General features: G+C 39.3%; 1 protein-coding gene across 2 annotated transcripts in view; it reads left to right on the top strand.

Moving 5' to 3' along the window:
- The first annotated feature begins 100 nt into the window (after positions 1–100).
- PEX1 (peroxisomal biogenesis factor 1) overlaps positions 101–16,019 on the top strand; it is a 47,564-nt gene continuing 31,645 nt past the window's right edge. For both annotated transcript variants that reach the window (XM_047096026.1, XM_047096027.1), the window contains exons 1-8: positions 101–313; positions 5,399–5,542; positions 8,365–8,448; positions 8,863–8,977; positions 9,069–9,754; positions 11,635–11,754; positions 14,813–14,936; positions 15,179–15,279. In XM_047096026.1, the coding sequence (XP_046951982.1) occupies positions 185–313; positions 5,399–5,542; positions 8,365–8,448; positions 8,863–8,977; positions 9,069–9,754; positions 11,635–11,754; positions 14,813–14,936; positions 15,179–15,279 (1,503 nt within the window). In that variant the 5' untranslated portion in view covers positions 101–184. The remainder of the gene's footprint in view (positions 314–5,398; positions 5,543–8,364; positions 8,449–8,862; positions 8,978–9,068; positions 9,755–11,634; positions 11,755–14,812; positions 14,937–15,178; positions 15,280–16,019) is intronic.

Below are 16,019 nucleotides of genomic sequence, written 5' to 3'. Positions count from 1 at the left end.
CCGGCGGAGAGGCCTCGGAGAGTTGGAGGAGCTTGCTTGCCCACTCGGTACGGGGACGAGGCGAGAGGGGCGTGGCCTCAGGGGGCGGGGCCGATCGATCTTCTCCGGTTCTGACACACTCGGCAGGCCCAGTGGCCCAAGTCCGCGGGAGCGTACGTTCGGGGGGAATTTGTGCTTGCCGGCGATGTGGGGTGGCGATCGCCTGGAAGGTGCGGAGGGTGGTGGGGTAGCGGTGACTGTGGTCTTCACCAACGCTCGAGACTGCTTCCTCCACTTGCCGCGGCGTCTCGTGGCCCAGCTTCACTTGCTGCAGGTAAGGCGCCGGCCCTGGACGTGGGCCCCCAGCCCGGACTCGGGACACCTGGTCGGCAGCCTGGGGGCGGACCGAGTCAAGGTCTTTCAGGGACGCGGCGGCGGCTCGGGCCTCTCCCGGAGGCGTGGAACGGGCTGCCTTTCCGTCTCCGCCGAGCCGTTCCGAGGCCAGACTGAAGGCCCCTCGAGGGCAGGGCCCGCGGGGGGCACACTCTGCAGCCCACACCACGTCTGGTGCAGCACTGGGCCTTAAACTTACCCTATTCCAGGTGTTTTCACTCGCTAAGAGTGGGCTTTCAATCATCCCAGTATTCTACGTGTGCTTTGGGAAATATTCCTCACTCCAGTTTGGAAAGGCTCCTGGGAAGTCGGTAATTTTTATTACCTTAAAAAATGTTTTTCCTGCTAGTGATTTCCTGGTGCCTGCCCGACTGCCGTCCGGGCCTCCAGAGGGAGGGGCAGATTTGGTTTGCAGAGTCCCTGTTAAGTGAAGGGCACGTTAACAGAGACTAAGCACCGTCTCCCTGAGCAGGGTAGGTTAGAAAATGAAGGTTCTTCCCTGTGTCGCCGATGCTCGGAACCCATCCGAGGTGTACCAGGAATGTGCAGTAGAATTATGCATACTTGGAAGTACAGAGGTAGGATTGCTTGAAACTCTGTCGTCAGTTGCCCTTCTAAGCACTGGCAGAGACAGCATCCGTATTTTCATAAGTAGAAATAGAGGCACATAGTCTACAAGTGTGAGTGTGCTTATGCGGGCAGAAGGATAGGATATTTGAAATCCTCAGAAATCGTGGATGCATGGTACCCAGCACTGACTGATCATGCAGGAAATATTTAATAGTTTACAATAATTTTTTTTAATTTTTTTAACATTTATTTATTTTTGAGACAGAGAGAGACAGAGCATGAACGGGGTAGGGTCAGAGAGAGAGGGAGACACAGAATCGGAAACAGGCTCCAGGCTCTGAGCGGTCAGCACAGAGCCGTATGCGGGGCTTGAACTCACGGACCGCGAGATCATGACCTGAGCTGAAGTCGGACGCTTAACCGACTGAGCCACCCAGGCGCCCCAATAGTTTACAATAATTTTAAGTATCCTACTTTTTCACTTTACTTCTCTGTAATTTTTTCTAGATAATTTTCCCCCTAGAATTACTGGGCTAGAGGGCATGGCTAATTAGTAAAGCATAAAGTCATGAGTTGGGAGTTAATGGGTTGAATTATTTTATTTGGGTTGAAGCATGGAGTACATAATATCTATAATGTTGAAATGAGAAGAGGGCCAGAACAATGGCCTTCTGGCCTGTGTCAGACTTACCTTGAGCTTTTAAAAATATGAATGTTCTGTTCCTTCCTCAGGCCTACTGAATCAGAATCTTGGGGAGTGAACTTCAGGCATCTGTAATTTAAAAAGTAACTTTGGGCTATTTGGATGTACAAGAATTGAGACCCACTGTTACAGATTCCTAGGTTGTTGATGGTGAAAGGGACGTTGGGTATCTAGGCCATTTCTGTGCTCACTGGCACTCCTAGGCTGGTATTTCCACACAGTTAATTTGTCCTCTTGTCTCTCACTCAGTGTGCAGCACTGTTTCTTCCATAACCCCGCTCCTTTCCACTTGTGTATTTGTGCTATTCTTTCTTCCCAAAATGTTTTCCCTCCTTCCATGACTTTAAAAACTGAGCATAATCAATCTTACCTCCTCTGCCTAGCTTTCAGATTCTCTGTTGCTCACCTGTGTCTCCTTTTCAAAACTTCACTGCTCTGTTTATGTGACACATCTCCCTTGTCATGCTCTGTGTTTCAAGTATTGTTTTGTTTATCCAAGTCCTTATTTCAGGACTGGGTACCCAGTAGATGCTTTAGCTCAGGATTTTTTAATCTTGGCTCTTTAGGCTGGATAATTTTTTCTTATGGGGGATTGTGCTGGGTATGGTAAGATGTTTACAGGAACTTTGATCTCTAGGCCCTACATACCAGTAGCATCCCTCCCTTTCAGTAGTGACAGCTAAAAATGTCTCCAGACATTGCCGGATGTCTCCTGGGAAACAAAATCACCCTTGCGTTGAGAACCATTGCTTTACCTGAGTTATTTTGTCTGTATGCTAGGCTCAGTGCTTGCTGTGACGGCTGAAATGGGGGAAAGGATTCACGTCCACACTGAATTCAAACAAATAAACCTAAATGGCCATCCGGAAATGGCCAGGTACAGACTTGTCATTTCTTTTGTGTTAGCAAAAGATAACCTAGGCCTCAAATCTGGCCAGTCCTACGGCATGACTACCTGTGATTTCACCTGAAAAGTTCCCTCCAGATTATACCAATACCACAGGTAATGGCAAAAGCAGATATTTACTGATTGAATTCCTGGGAGAGGGGCTCCTCTCTTTCCAGTCTGTGGGTTTCTTCTCTTTACCTGAGTGCCCAGTGGTTCTGCAGTTCAGGTGGAAAATGTTTTACATGAAAATGGACTCACAATATTAGTTTGCAAAATCCAACTGAACGTGTATTATGATTATGGAGCTGGTTATTACACATTGACCAAAGGAATAATTGAAGTATTTTTCCTGTTTAATAAAGTCAGTTTTTCCCTTTTCCAGTGAGTTGGTAGAATTCTCATTTTTTGATATTTCAGGCCATATTTTGTATCCCCTTATTTAACATCTCTAGTTTTAAAAGTTTCTTCTGTAGGGGTGCCTGGCTGACTCAGTCGGTGGAGTGTGCAACTCTTGATCGCGGGCTTGTGAGTTTGAGGCCCACATTAGGTGTAGAGATTACTTAAAAATAAATAAATTTAAAACCTGCCCCATTTAAAAAAATAAAATTTTCTTCTTATGAAATAAGAGTTGATCTGGATTATATGCCACTGACTGATGAAACTGTGGAAAACACCCAGGGAGTTGGTCATCTTCACCCTGTAACCTCAGCTAACATACTTACAGCTGACATAATAATCTGGAATTTGACTCCAGTCCAGTGCTCTGTATACTTTATTACACTGTGCTTAGCATCAGCAAGAACAGTTAGACTATCCTGTGAATTGTGAGAAAAATTATACAATTAAGAGATACACGATGACTTTCTTGTATAAAAAGTATTAATAACATGGTTAGTTGAAAGTACATTATATTGCCTCAAAATCCTTTGAAATTTTTCCTATTTAAAGAAACACAGTAGGGATGCCTGGGTGGCTTAGTCAATTGAGTGTCAGATTCGACTCAGCTCATGATCTTCTGAGTTCAAGACCTACATGGGGCTCGCTGCTGTCAACACAGAGCCCACTGTGGATCCTCTGCCCTCTCTCCCCCTACCCCTCCCATGCCCTCTCTCCAAAATGAAATATTTAAAAAAAAGAAAGAAGCACAATAAGCAGCCTATAACCAGTTTTGAGGTAGTAAGATTTGATGGAAATGAATGAATTTAATATTTAAGAATTCAGTGCATCAATGACTTAATTTTAATATTAATAAATGACTTTAATAATACTAAAATGTCATGAAGTGGTAAGTTTTCATGGCTATCAATGAAGTCCTTTTAATTTTTTTAAGTGTTTATTTTTTTAAATTTTTTTTTTTTTCAACGTTTTTTATTTATTTTTGGGACAGAGCGAGACAGAGCATGAACGGGGGAGGGGCAGAGAGAGAGGGAGACACAGAATCAGAAACAGGCTCCAGGCCCTGGGCCATCAGCCCAGAGCCCGACGCGGGGCTCGAACCCACGGACCGTGAGATCGTGACCTGGCTGAAGTCGGACGCTTAACCGACTGCGCCACCCAGGCGCCCCTAAGTGTTTATTTTTGAGAGAGAGAGAGAGAGAGAGAGAGAGACAGAACAGGAGTGGGGGAGGGGCAGAGAGAGAGGGAGACAGAATCTGAAACAGGCTCCAAGCTCTGAGCTGTCAGCATAGAGTCTGATGAGGGACTTGAACCCACGAACCATGAGATCATGACCTGAGCTGAAGTCAGACACTCAACTAACTGAGCCACCCAGGCACCCTGAGAACACATTTTTTAAAATATATTTATTTTTAAGTAATCTCTATACCCAACATGGGACTCAAACCTAGAATCCCGAGATCAAGAGTCACATGCTGCACCTACCGAGCAGCCAGGCGCCCTGAAAATACATGTTATTATTGATTTAATTACTTGCACATACAATTTCTTAGTTCTAAAGCTTAAAGTTATTTAAGAAGCTGCATAATATAAAATTTCTGGAAGTGTACATAAGAAGCTGCTAATAGTAATTACCTCTGGGAACAGGAACCTGCCTTCATGTTTTATGCTTTTGTAATTTTTGTGGTTTTACCATGTGCATTTATTCCCCTTTAATAAACATACTGTTACATTAAAAAATTTTTTTTAATGTTTATTTATTTTTGAGAGAGAGAGAGAGTCAGAGTGCAAGCTGGGAAGGGGCAGAGAGAGAGGGAGACACAGAATCCAAAGCAGGCTCCAGGCTCTGAGCTGTCAGCACAGAGCCCGACATGGGGCTTGAACCCACAAACTGAGATCATGACCTGAGCTGAAGTCGGACGCTTAACTGACTGAGCCACCTAGGCACCCCAGTTATATTTTTAATGATCATGATATATTTCTACTTACTGACTCATGCTTTACCAAAATGGTAAATTTGTAACTTATTTAATGATATTCTTATTAATAGATATTTGAGACAGTTCTAAGTTTTTACTGTTACAGAAAATACTGCAGAGATATGTTTTGGTGAGGTTTTCTTCTGTCAATCATTAATTCAGAATAAATATTCAAATATGTACATCTAGCTCAAAGTTTATATAAATTCTTTGGCTACCTGTTGCCATTTTGAATTCTGGAATGGTTGAATCAATTTGTATTGCCATCATAAGAATGTAAGAGTATTGGTTTCACCCACAGCATCACCAGTCTTGGGTATTAGAAATGATTATAGTTTTTTAAATGCTCTGATGTGCACAACCAAGACCTATCGCCTATCTATAGAACTCTTTTTGTATGTGTGGATTGCAATAATAGTTTATCTTTAATGTGAATACAGAAAAGCACACAAAAACTCTCATACACCTCCTTTCTTCTTTAATAAATAGAATCAAGCTATAGAAGTGGCCTGGGGTCATCAGCCTGCATTCTTGAGCTGGGTAGAAGGCAGGCATTTTAGTGATCAAGGTGACAGTGTGGCTGAAATTAACAGACAACTTGGTCAGAAACTTGGACTCTCAAATGGGGACCAGGTGAGTACAAAATGTGATGACTATAACTTTTTCCTGATGTCACATAATATAACAATGGAAAGTAAACATTCAAATTAATTTTTTAAGGAGGTGAGATGACACCTAACTTGTGTGCTGCTATAACCAGTCCAGGATATGCAAGTTGACTGTAAACTCTGTTGTTAAATCTTTATCTTGTATTCTGCTCCCTAGTTGATTTTGTGTTCTATCTATTTTATTCACTTTCCAGGTTCCCTAATTTTGTTTGTGTGCAATTATTTTTACTTTATGAATTATTGAGTTTTACTTACTATTACTAGACTTCATTTGCTTCCAGCAAATCTTCTAACCTTCCAGAATCATACTTGATTTTTAAAAAATCTATCCAACAAAAAAGTTGTTATTTTTCTATTTTTGTCTTGCCTATGAATTTAATTGTAAACCTCAAAGCTTAAGGACTTACGTCTAGTTTTTCATTTTATTGTATTCACCAATTTATGTTCTTCTAAATACTTTAAACTATGGAAATAATACATATTTGTTGCAAATATTTTACAGTTGAAAGTAAAAAAAATGGATTTCTCTAACCACAGCCTCAGAATGAATGTGTACTGTATGTTGGGATCTTAGTACACCTTTAGGATTTAAAGAATGGGAGGAAGGAAAGGAAAGGGAAGGAAGAATACACATTTTCTTTTTTTTTAATCATACACATTTTCTGCAGTTTTCCCCACAAAGTATATCAGAGGTACCTTTCCACATACTACAGTATGCATTGAACATCTCTGAATCCGTATAGAATGAAACATTACAGATTGACTTACAGAGTCCAGGGGGCTACACATTGAAAATTCTGATAGATGGGGCTAAACTGCATTCTATTACCAGCTTCCCATAACAGTATATGAGAATGTTACATCTCTTTATCTTGTTTTGAACATAGACTAATTTTGTTCATGCTTGCTTTTGATAATGAGAAAAGGCCACTAATGAGAAATCCATAGTCCTAGTATTAGTCCTTCGCTTACCCTAAGTCTTTGTTAGAATCTTAAAACTTTAGCACCAGAGTGACTTAGACATCACTAATTTTGGTTCCTTGCTCTACAAACCTAGGGAGACAGAACATTTTGCCCAGGATTGCACAGCAAGTTAAAGTTCTGCTCTCTTAGAATATGTGGTACTTTCCAGAGAGAAACACCAGCTTCTTGTTCCTGATCTTGATGTCTTCATCTGCCTCTGAACAGGCCTGTTGGTTTCTAATGCCTGTTTGCTTCAGAGTGAACTTTTACCTGATTTTCTGCAGATCTTCTGTATTGTAGCAATACCACTAAGTCACTGTCTCCCAAAGAATAGGAACAAGGTGAACTGGCTTGCCCAGGACTCTAGCTTCTTGGTGGGTGGGAGCTGCTCTGTGCTTCCCTGGAATCGCCCCTTTCAAACAGGGTATATGGGGAAATACTAACGGGAAATTCACTGAGGGTGAGGCACTTGGGGGAAATTCTGCTCCAATCCGCAGAAGCAACAAAGGAAGGGCTGGTTAACTGGAGCATGTAACATTTGGTGGCTTTGGATTTTACTCCTCAATCCTCAGAAATGCCTAAAGAAAGGGAAAAGAAAGTTAGGTGGTAGATTGCAGCTTCTTGAAACACTAACATTTCTTTCTTTCTTTTTTTTAAATTTTTTTCTTTTATTTTGAGAGAGAGAGAGGGAGAGAGAGTGAGTGCAGGGAGGGATAGAGAGAGAGAGAATCCCAAGCAGGCTCCACACTGTCAGCATGGAGCCCAGTGCAGGGCTCATGAACTGATGTAGGGCTCACGACCATGGTGAGATCATGACCTGAGCTGAAATCAAGAGTTGGACACTTAACTGACCGAGCAACTCAGGTGCCCCATCTTTTTATTTTTTTTTTAAGTACTATTTATTTATTTCTCGAACTCACAACCCCGAGATCAAGAGTTGCATGCTCTGACTGAGCCAGCCAGTCACCCCAAAAGACACAGTGGCATTTCATATGTATCTGTAGACTGGAATGAGGGTGTATTTGTTTTACTTTACTTTTAGCTGTGAATGTTTATACTTCTAAATAATTTTCTCTGATCTCTGAGCATTTTTTTTTTTTTTTTTTTTTTTTTTTTACTTTTCTAGACTTTTCTAGAAGTACCATGCAGGTTAGTTATAAAACTAAAAGTCTTAAAACTTCTAGAAATAATAGAGTGTGTATATGCTAGATTAAGCCATGACTTGATGACATTGTTTCTTCTTCTATTTTCTTTTAAGTTTATTTATTTATTTTGAGAGAGAGAGAGAGAGAGCATGGGCAGGGGAGGGGCCAAGAGAGAGGGAGAGAGAGAGAATCCCAAGCAGGCTCCATGCCATCAGCACAGAGCCTGACGCAGGGCTCAAACTCACAAACTGTGAGATCATGACCTGAGCCGAAGTCGGATGCTTAACCAACTGAGCCACCTAGGCACCCCTTCTCGCATTTTTAAATTACATTTCTTTTGTTAATGGTTATCTTTATTTTGTTTTTGTTTGTTTTTAAATCTGTTGTGCTAGGGTGTATTTTCTTTTTTTCTATAATTAGTTGTGAAACAATTTTTCCTAAAATGTTAGGGTATATGAAGGCCTAGCTAAGAATAGGTACTTAATAAATATTTGTCAAATGAAGGTCCACCCAGTGCAGGCAGGCACACATTCACACAGGCACGCACACTCGTTCATTCACTCACTCACACTTTATTATTTACCTAAAGAGAGAACTTCTTCTTTTCTAGGGATGCAAAAAAAAATTGTTTTTACAAAAAATATTTTAAAAGTAGTTTTACATTTTTTATTTATTCCAGGTGTTTCTCAAGCTGTGCTCCCATGTGGTGTCTTGTCAACAAGTGGAGGTGGAACCCCTATCAGCAGATGATTGGGAGATACTGGTAAAGAAAACACAATGAGAATTATCCCGGTTTAAGGTTAAACTGCTTCAAAATAGTTGTTTGTTTGTATTGAAGTATAGTTGACGTACAATGTTACAGTAGTTTCAGGCATACAACATAGTGATTCAACATCTCTGTACATTACGCTGTGCTCACAAGTGTAGCTGCCATCTGTCCCCATACAACACTGTGATGATACCACTGACTATATTTCCTATGCTGTACCTTTTAGCCCTGTGACTTACTCCTTCCATAACTGGAAGCCAAAATATCAGTGTCTCTAGATTTCTCTTTTCTGAGCTTCATTATATATTCTGAGCTGGTTCGAGTTATAAGAATGACTTGTGATTTCCTTACCAGACACAGAATGGACTAAACATGAAGTGAATTGATTTGTTTGTTTGTTGGTTGTAGGAACTGCATGCTGCTTCCCTTGAACAGCATCTGCTAGATCAAATTCGAATAGTTTTTCCGAAAGCCATTTTTCCTGTTTGGGTTGATCAACAAACTTACATATTCATCCAAATTGGTAGGTGTTATTATATTTTTCCACTGTACTCCATGGTAATGCATCCATAGCAGAGGTGAACACGTACTAATGAGCTTTATTTTCCACACAGTTGCACTGATTCCAGCTGCTGCTTATGGAAGGCTGGAAGCTGACACCACACTCCTTATTCAGCCAAAGACCCGCCAGGCCAAAGAGAAGACAGTTTCAAAAGCAGATAATGCACATGGGAAATTTCACAATAGGTCTAATAAAACAGAAGTTACAGTTGACTCACCATCCGTGCCAAGCTTATGGACTTTGATAGGAAGCATTTTTTCTTTTGGGTCTGAGAAGAAACAAGAGCTATCTTGGGGTTTAACTGAAATGAATGCATTCAAAAATATGCAGTCCAAAGTCGTTCCTCTAGACAATATTTTTAGAGTGTGCAAATCGCAGCCTCCCAGTATGTGTAATGCCACAGCAACTTCTGAGTTTCGCAAACACTATGCCGTTCATGTATTTCCATGGGACCAGGAATATTTTGATGTGGAGCCCAGCTTTACTGTGACCTATGGAAAGCTAATTAAGCTACTTTCTCCAAAGCAACAGCAAAGTAAAACAAAACAAAATGTCCTGTCACCTGAAAAAGGGAAGCAGATATCAGAACCACTAGATCAAAAACAAATCAGCTCAGACCATAGTCAAGAAGCTGCTAAGTCCTGTGTGCTAAAGGTTGTCTGGAATGGACTTGAGGAATTGAAGAATGCCGTAAAGTACACCAAAGACATAGAAGCGCTTCATCTTGGGAAAGTCTGGGTTAGTATAAATTTTGAGAGAAAGCAATTTCATGTTGCTTGAAATTCTCCAAATTCTGAGTTAGAATAATATTTTATATACAATTTGAAAATCAGTATAAGAAGTGGTGTCTAAAGTCCCTGCAGGGGCACATTTCTGATTATATGGTAAAGTCCTTGTTTGGGTAAAGATTGTGTATATTCTGGTTAAGTAAACTTGGACAGCTATAAGCTTAGATAGTTATAGGCCCAGAGAGGTAAAAATTACTTGCCTTAGGTTACACAGTAAATAAAACTAGGATTTATGCCCAGGTGTGCCAACTCTAGAGTTCATGCTTAGCCTGGGGTGCCCTACAAAGCCTCACAGTTTTTTTTTTAAGTGTATTTATTTTGAGGGGGCGCCTGGGTGGCTCAGTCGGTTAAGCTTCCGACTTCAGCTCAGGTCATGATCTCGTGGTTCGTGAGTTCGAGCCCCGCATTGGGCTCTGTGCTGACAGCTCAGAGCCTGGAGCCTGTTTCGGATTCTGTGTCTCCCTCTCTCTCTGACCCTCCCCTGCTCATGCTTTGTCTCTCTCTGTCTCAAAAATAAATAAAACATTAAAAAAATAATAATAATTAAAGTGTATTTATTTTGAGAGAGGGCACGTGCATGCATGAGCAGTGGAAGAGCAGAGAGAGAGAAAGGGGGAGGGAGAACCACACTCTCAGCATGGAACCCTACGTAGGGCTCTAACTCATGAACCCTGAGATCTTGACCTGAGCCAAAATCAAGAGTCGGACACTTAACTGACTGAGCCACCCAGATGCCCCATGAAGCCTTACGTTTTTAATACCTGCCAAAGGTTTGTTCCCCAGTTCCTGAAAGCAGAGGAGGAACTTGTTATATGTTGGGGGAAATGCCCAGGTAGGGAGATACCCATGGTGTGAGCTGGCACCAGGATGGGAACGTGTCCAGAAGCTGCTTACCCTGATGAGGTCAGCTCTTTAACTGTGGGCCTGGCGGGGAGGTGATGGGGGGTGGGGGGGTTGGTGGAGAGAGGAGAGCAGCTGTTGTTTCATCTTCTCATCCCGGCCTCAGGTAGTAATGCTTCATTTATGTGAAATGAGTCACTAGCCCCCTCTTACTTGAACTTAATTTGAGCATTGTAAAGTAAGAGTTCATGGTGATAAAGGGAGGAAATTGTTAGGGAAGAAAAATGGGAAAGGAAGGGGGTCATCTTTGTAGATTTCTTTTACTGCCAGTTTCACATATGACCTCAGTGCTGGCAACTTACAAAGTTTTAATCTCTTTGGCTTATATCATTTTCTAAAATTCTAGACCATCAGCTCATTATTTTCTGTTAGCTCTAAACTCCCAGTTTAAGAGATCCTTCTACATCTTCAAAATAAAAATGTCTAACACTGAACTTGTTAGGACTTTCCTTCTGTGAATGGTTCTGCCACGTGGTGGGAATATTTTTTTTTTTTTTTCCTTATGAATATGTGGTGAGTACGGGGTGAAGAAGTGCCAGGTAAAGGCCTGGAGACCATATAAGATAGCAGCAAGGAGTCCACACTTCCCACTCCACTTTAAAGGTTGGCAGCCGTGGGCACTGAACAGTGGTGATACTGGCAGCAGGTACCATCCCGTACTCACACAGGCTTGACTCAAGAGAGCACAGCTGATAGATTGCATTCTGAGGAGGGTGTGAGAAGAAAGAAATGAAGGGGAAAAACTAAAATGTTTGTGATACAACAATACCTGAACATCCATCTGGTTACTCTCTGAATCATGATAACGCAAATTTACTTACCCATTAATTTACCCGAGTTTATGAAAGTTAATACCAATATTTACACTGTGGAATATTTTTAAATCAAGTTTTAGACATATTTATATTTTTATTTATTTTTATATTTCAGATTCCAGATGACCTGAGAAAGAGACTAAATATAGAAATGCATGCAGTAGTCAGAATAACTCCAGTGGAAATTACCCCTAAAATTCCAAGATCTCTAAAATTACAACCTAGAGAAAACTTAGTGAGTTCAAATTTATGTTTTGTCAGTTGTTTTACACATCTTATGAGATGCTTTGGCTAAATAATAAGAATGTTGTATTTCTTTTTGCTAGAAGGGTGAAGAAGTCTTTTTGTGGTAAAATATATATAACAAAATGCTGTTTTAACCATTTTTAAGCGTACGGTTCAGCATTAATTACATTCATAATGTGCAATCATTGCCACATCTATTTCCAAAACTTTCCCATCTCCCCAAACAGAAACTCTATGCCCAGTAAGCAATAACTCCCTATCCCGTCCTCCCCCAGCTCCTGGTAACCCTATGTACATTCTGTCTCTGTGAATTTGGTTATTCTAGATATTTCATATAAGTGGAAACATACAGTATTTGCCCTTTGTGTCTGGCTTATTTCACTTAGCATGTTTTCAAGGTTCACCCATGTTATAGAATGTATTAGAACTTCATTCCTATTCATGGGTAAATAATATTCCATTGTATGTATATACCACATTTTGTTTACCCATTCATTTGTTGATGGACCCTTGGATTGTTTCTACCTTTTTGGCTCTTGTGAATAATGCTGCTATAGAACCTGTTTGAGTCCCTGCTCTCAGTTCTTTTGGGTATATACCTAGGAGTTGAGTTGATGGATTTTATGGTAATTCTGTGTTTAATTTTTTGAGAAACTAAGAAGTCTTTAGTAAGCAACACACATATTATGTATATCGTGCCAATGCAAATATGATAATTTAGCTTTTTTTTTTTTTATTATTAAGTAAGCTTTACAGCCAACATGGGGCTTGAAATCATGTCCCCAAGATCAAGAGTTGCATGCTTTATTGACTGAGCCAGCCAGGTGCCCTGATAATTTGGCTTTTAGAAGATAGGTATTTTTGCTATATTCATGTAATTTTTAAAAATTTTCCCATATTACAGCATTAATATTGCAACCAAAAGAGTGCTAGACTGCTCGCTAATAGAGTATTATCACCTGTACCAGTTTAGTTTACCAGTTCTCAGAGCACTACAATCCAGGAAAATTACTGTTTTCTAGGTTTTGAAACTTCTAAACATGACTTTATCCTTCTCTGATTATTTGAATGGTCCTTTTGGGTCTTTAGGATCATGATGGTCATTATAGCATGGAAGAGCCATTTTAACAGAACTTTGATGAAACCCCAGATAAGATTGCTTGTATTATGTACTGGAGAAGAGAAAAATAAATAGAATAAATGCCATTTCCACAATAGTATGGAACTGGACTTTTAACACATTGGCAGAACTGTACACAGTGATTTCTAGTTTTAACTTTTTAGCTAACTGATCTTCGTATTTTTCAAAAGTTAGGTCTTATGTACAGACATTTGACTTTTTTTTTTTGGTCTCAGTATGAGGCTCTTAGTGCAGAATTCGTTTTTTAATCCTGAGTTGCATATTTTAGTGGAACTTTTAAGATGTTGGCAGGTGTCTCTGGGGTGATTATATCTCTTAGGACCTAAACATGTTTGATTCTAGAGGAACTGTGAGTTGCTTTCTGATTCTTCAGGTCTTGATTTTAAATATATTTTTTTAAGTAAACTCTACAGTGGATGTGGGGCTTGAACTCATGACCCCAAGATCAGGAGTCTCATGCTCTACCAACTGAACCAGCCAGGCACCCGGTGTTAAATAGTTTTCATTTTCATTTTCAGACTTCCTTTAGGTCTTTAATCCCATTGCCCAATAACATCCAAAGAAGTGACAGATGGTTTCTGTGATCTTTAAGAATGGGAAAGCGATGCCTGTACTTAGTTTAGCCTGCTTCTGTGGTGATCAAGTTCTAAACCAAGCTTAATCAGCAGAGCTAAGCTTGACTCTGGATGAATAGAGGCTTATTTTCCTAGGCAGATATTAATGATCTTTCCTATATGAACTTTTGTGTATTCCTGTTTTTGTCTTCACGTAGGTTTTAAAAACTTAAATTAAAAGCTTTAAAAATTAATAGCGTTTTTCTCAGAATTTCTTTATACCTTTTAATTTATTAACGTTACACTTACTGGGTATAACAGTACTACAATCTGCTTAACAGAAAAACAAAGAAAAGTGACTCGAACATACAAAGAATTTATTTTTCTTATGTACAGAGAAGTTTGGAGGAGCTCATAGGTGGTTAAACCATGTCATCGGGGACCTAGGCTCCTTTGGTCTTTCTGCCATCCTTAGCCTATAACTTTCCTCCTCTTAGATGCAAGGCATTTGCTGTACGTATAGGCATCACATATGCGTTCTTGGCAGAAGGAAAGACACAAAGCAAAAACCTCCTTGCAAGGTTTGTATACCTTTTAATTAGGAAGAGAGGCCCTTCTCAACAATTGCTGAGTGCACACTATTGGTCAGAAGGGAGTCACATGTATGTGCACACATATGCACACACAGGTCCACTCTGGGAATTGGAGAGTTTTCTTTCTCACCTCTTTAATAGAGGGAAGCAAGGGAGAATGGAGTTGGAATGGTTTTCCATCCAGTGAGCCAAATTATGGTATATGTGTCACTGGTCCTAGAGGTAGGGAGTGTTAAAACTTTGCCACTTGTGTAAATGTTTCATCCAGCTTCAGTGTATTCCTTGTGCTGTAATATCAATTCCCAGATCTGTGCCTCTAAATATGAACATCCTTCCTGGTTCTGTTTGATAAGGTTTGCTTTTTTTTTTTTTTTTTAATGTTTAAGTTGTTTCTTTTTAGTTGCTCCATTTAATAGATTATAAAATTGAGGTTCAGACAGTTTCATTAATTTGCCCACAGTCACACAGATAATAAATGGTCATGCCAGACTGGTTTGCACCTTGAACTAGCACATTTATTTTTGCCACACTGTTGTAGAATGGGTATACCGTGATTTACTTCCCCAGTCTCCTACCAATGGATACCATCTTATGGTTCTCACATGAGGTGAGCAAGGCTCAGAGAGGTTAAGAAGCTTACTTAAGGTCCATCAGCCATATCAAGGTTTACATATTAAAGTAAGGTGTTAAACTAAGGATGTTAACGTTAAATTTAGGTATTTGGATAATTCATTACTGTTCTTCCCTTTTCTCTGGCAGCCTAAAGATGTCAGTGAAGAAGATGTAAAAACTGTGTTCTCTTCATGGCTACAGCAATGTACCACTACCACACTTCCTTTGATAATACCAGAGGAAGAATATATTAAGCTGAGAATTAAAGATGGTTGGTAAATTTTGTTATTTTGATATTTTTCCTACTAAAGAAGTGAAATATTTTCATTGTTGTTACAACCTTTAATACATGTGAACAGGAAGCATAATAATGATAAGTAAATGGTAGATTTTACATATTGAAGAATGCTTTTATTTAAATTTAAAGAAATTTGAATCTTAAATTATCTCTGTTTCAGTACTAACTCTCATTTATTGTTTTTTTCTTTTTCTTTTTTTTTTTTTTTTTGATAGAGTTGGAGGAGTTTTCTCTAAATATAGTTCATTCTTGGGAAAAAGAGAAAGAAAACATTTTTTTATTGAGTCCCAATCTGCTGCAGAAGATCACAATACAAGTAATCACATAACTATTGAATCTTTAATAAGATAATATTTGTCACATTGGATCAATAATAAAGTATGAATTTACCTGTAAGACTTTGCATCCTGAAGTGTATTAGAAACGTGAATGATAAGAGTAAGGAATAACTTGATTTAAAATATTTTATTATATAGTCTCTTTAAGTTATCTAAACAAATTGATTTATCCTAAATTTAAAATCAATGCACAATTAAGTTTCAAGAATAGAATTGATTGTGTTAACTGGCAGATAGATCATGATTTCAAATTATTCTCATATTGAAACAAAGGAAAACTTAGCTTTTGGGATTTGATTTTTAAAATTCCTATTTTTAGTTGGAGTTCTGCTGCACAACCCATATTATTTTGTCACTTCTTAAATTCTCAGCTCTTCACAAATATTACCAGATCACTTTTCTTCTAGCAGTATTTTAAAAGTGGTCTTTTTTAGAATATTATCTTTTAGCTAGGATATTCACTCCCATTGTTAAAGAATTGAAGATGCTCTAGTCTTTTAGAATTTGAATGGTTTGGAACTAGACCTTGTCTCTACTTTTGAGATAAAATTGAAGGAATACCATTCAAAGAAGATACAAATGGAAGAATTTTGGAGAGTAAATATGACACAAATCAAAATTATAAATAAAGATGTATCTGCAAAATGTATGAAGGAGATGACATTCTTTACTGCTTGGATGAGTAAATTATGTTCCTTGGATGAATAAATTATGATTG

The sequence above is a fragment of the Lynx rufus genome, unplaced genomic scaffold (genome assembly GCF_022079265.1).
Source record: "Lynx rufus isolate CCGP_SWC_20201006 ecotype Redwood Valley unplaced genomic scaffold, mLynRuf1.p SCAF_4, whole genome shotgun sequence".
NCBI lineage: Eukaryota > Metazoa > Chordata > Mammalia > Carnivora > Felidae > Lynx > Lynx rufus.
This window is presented reverse-complemented; position numbering and strand designations above follow the sequence as displayed.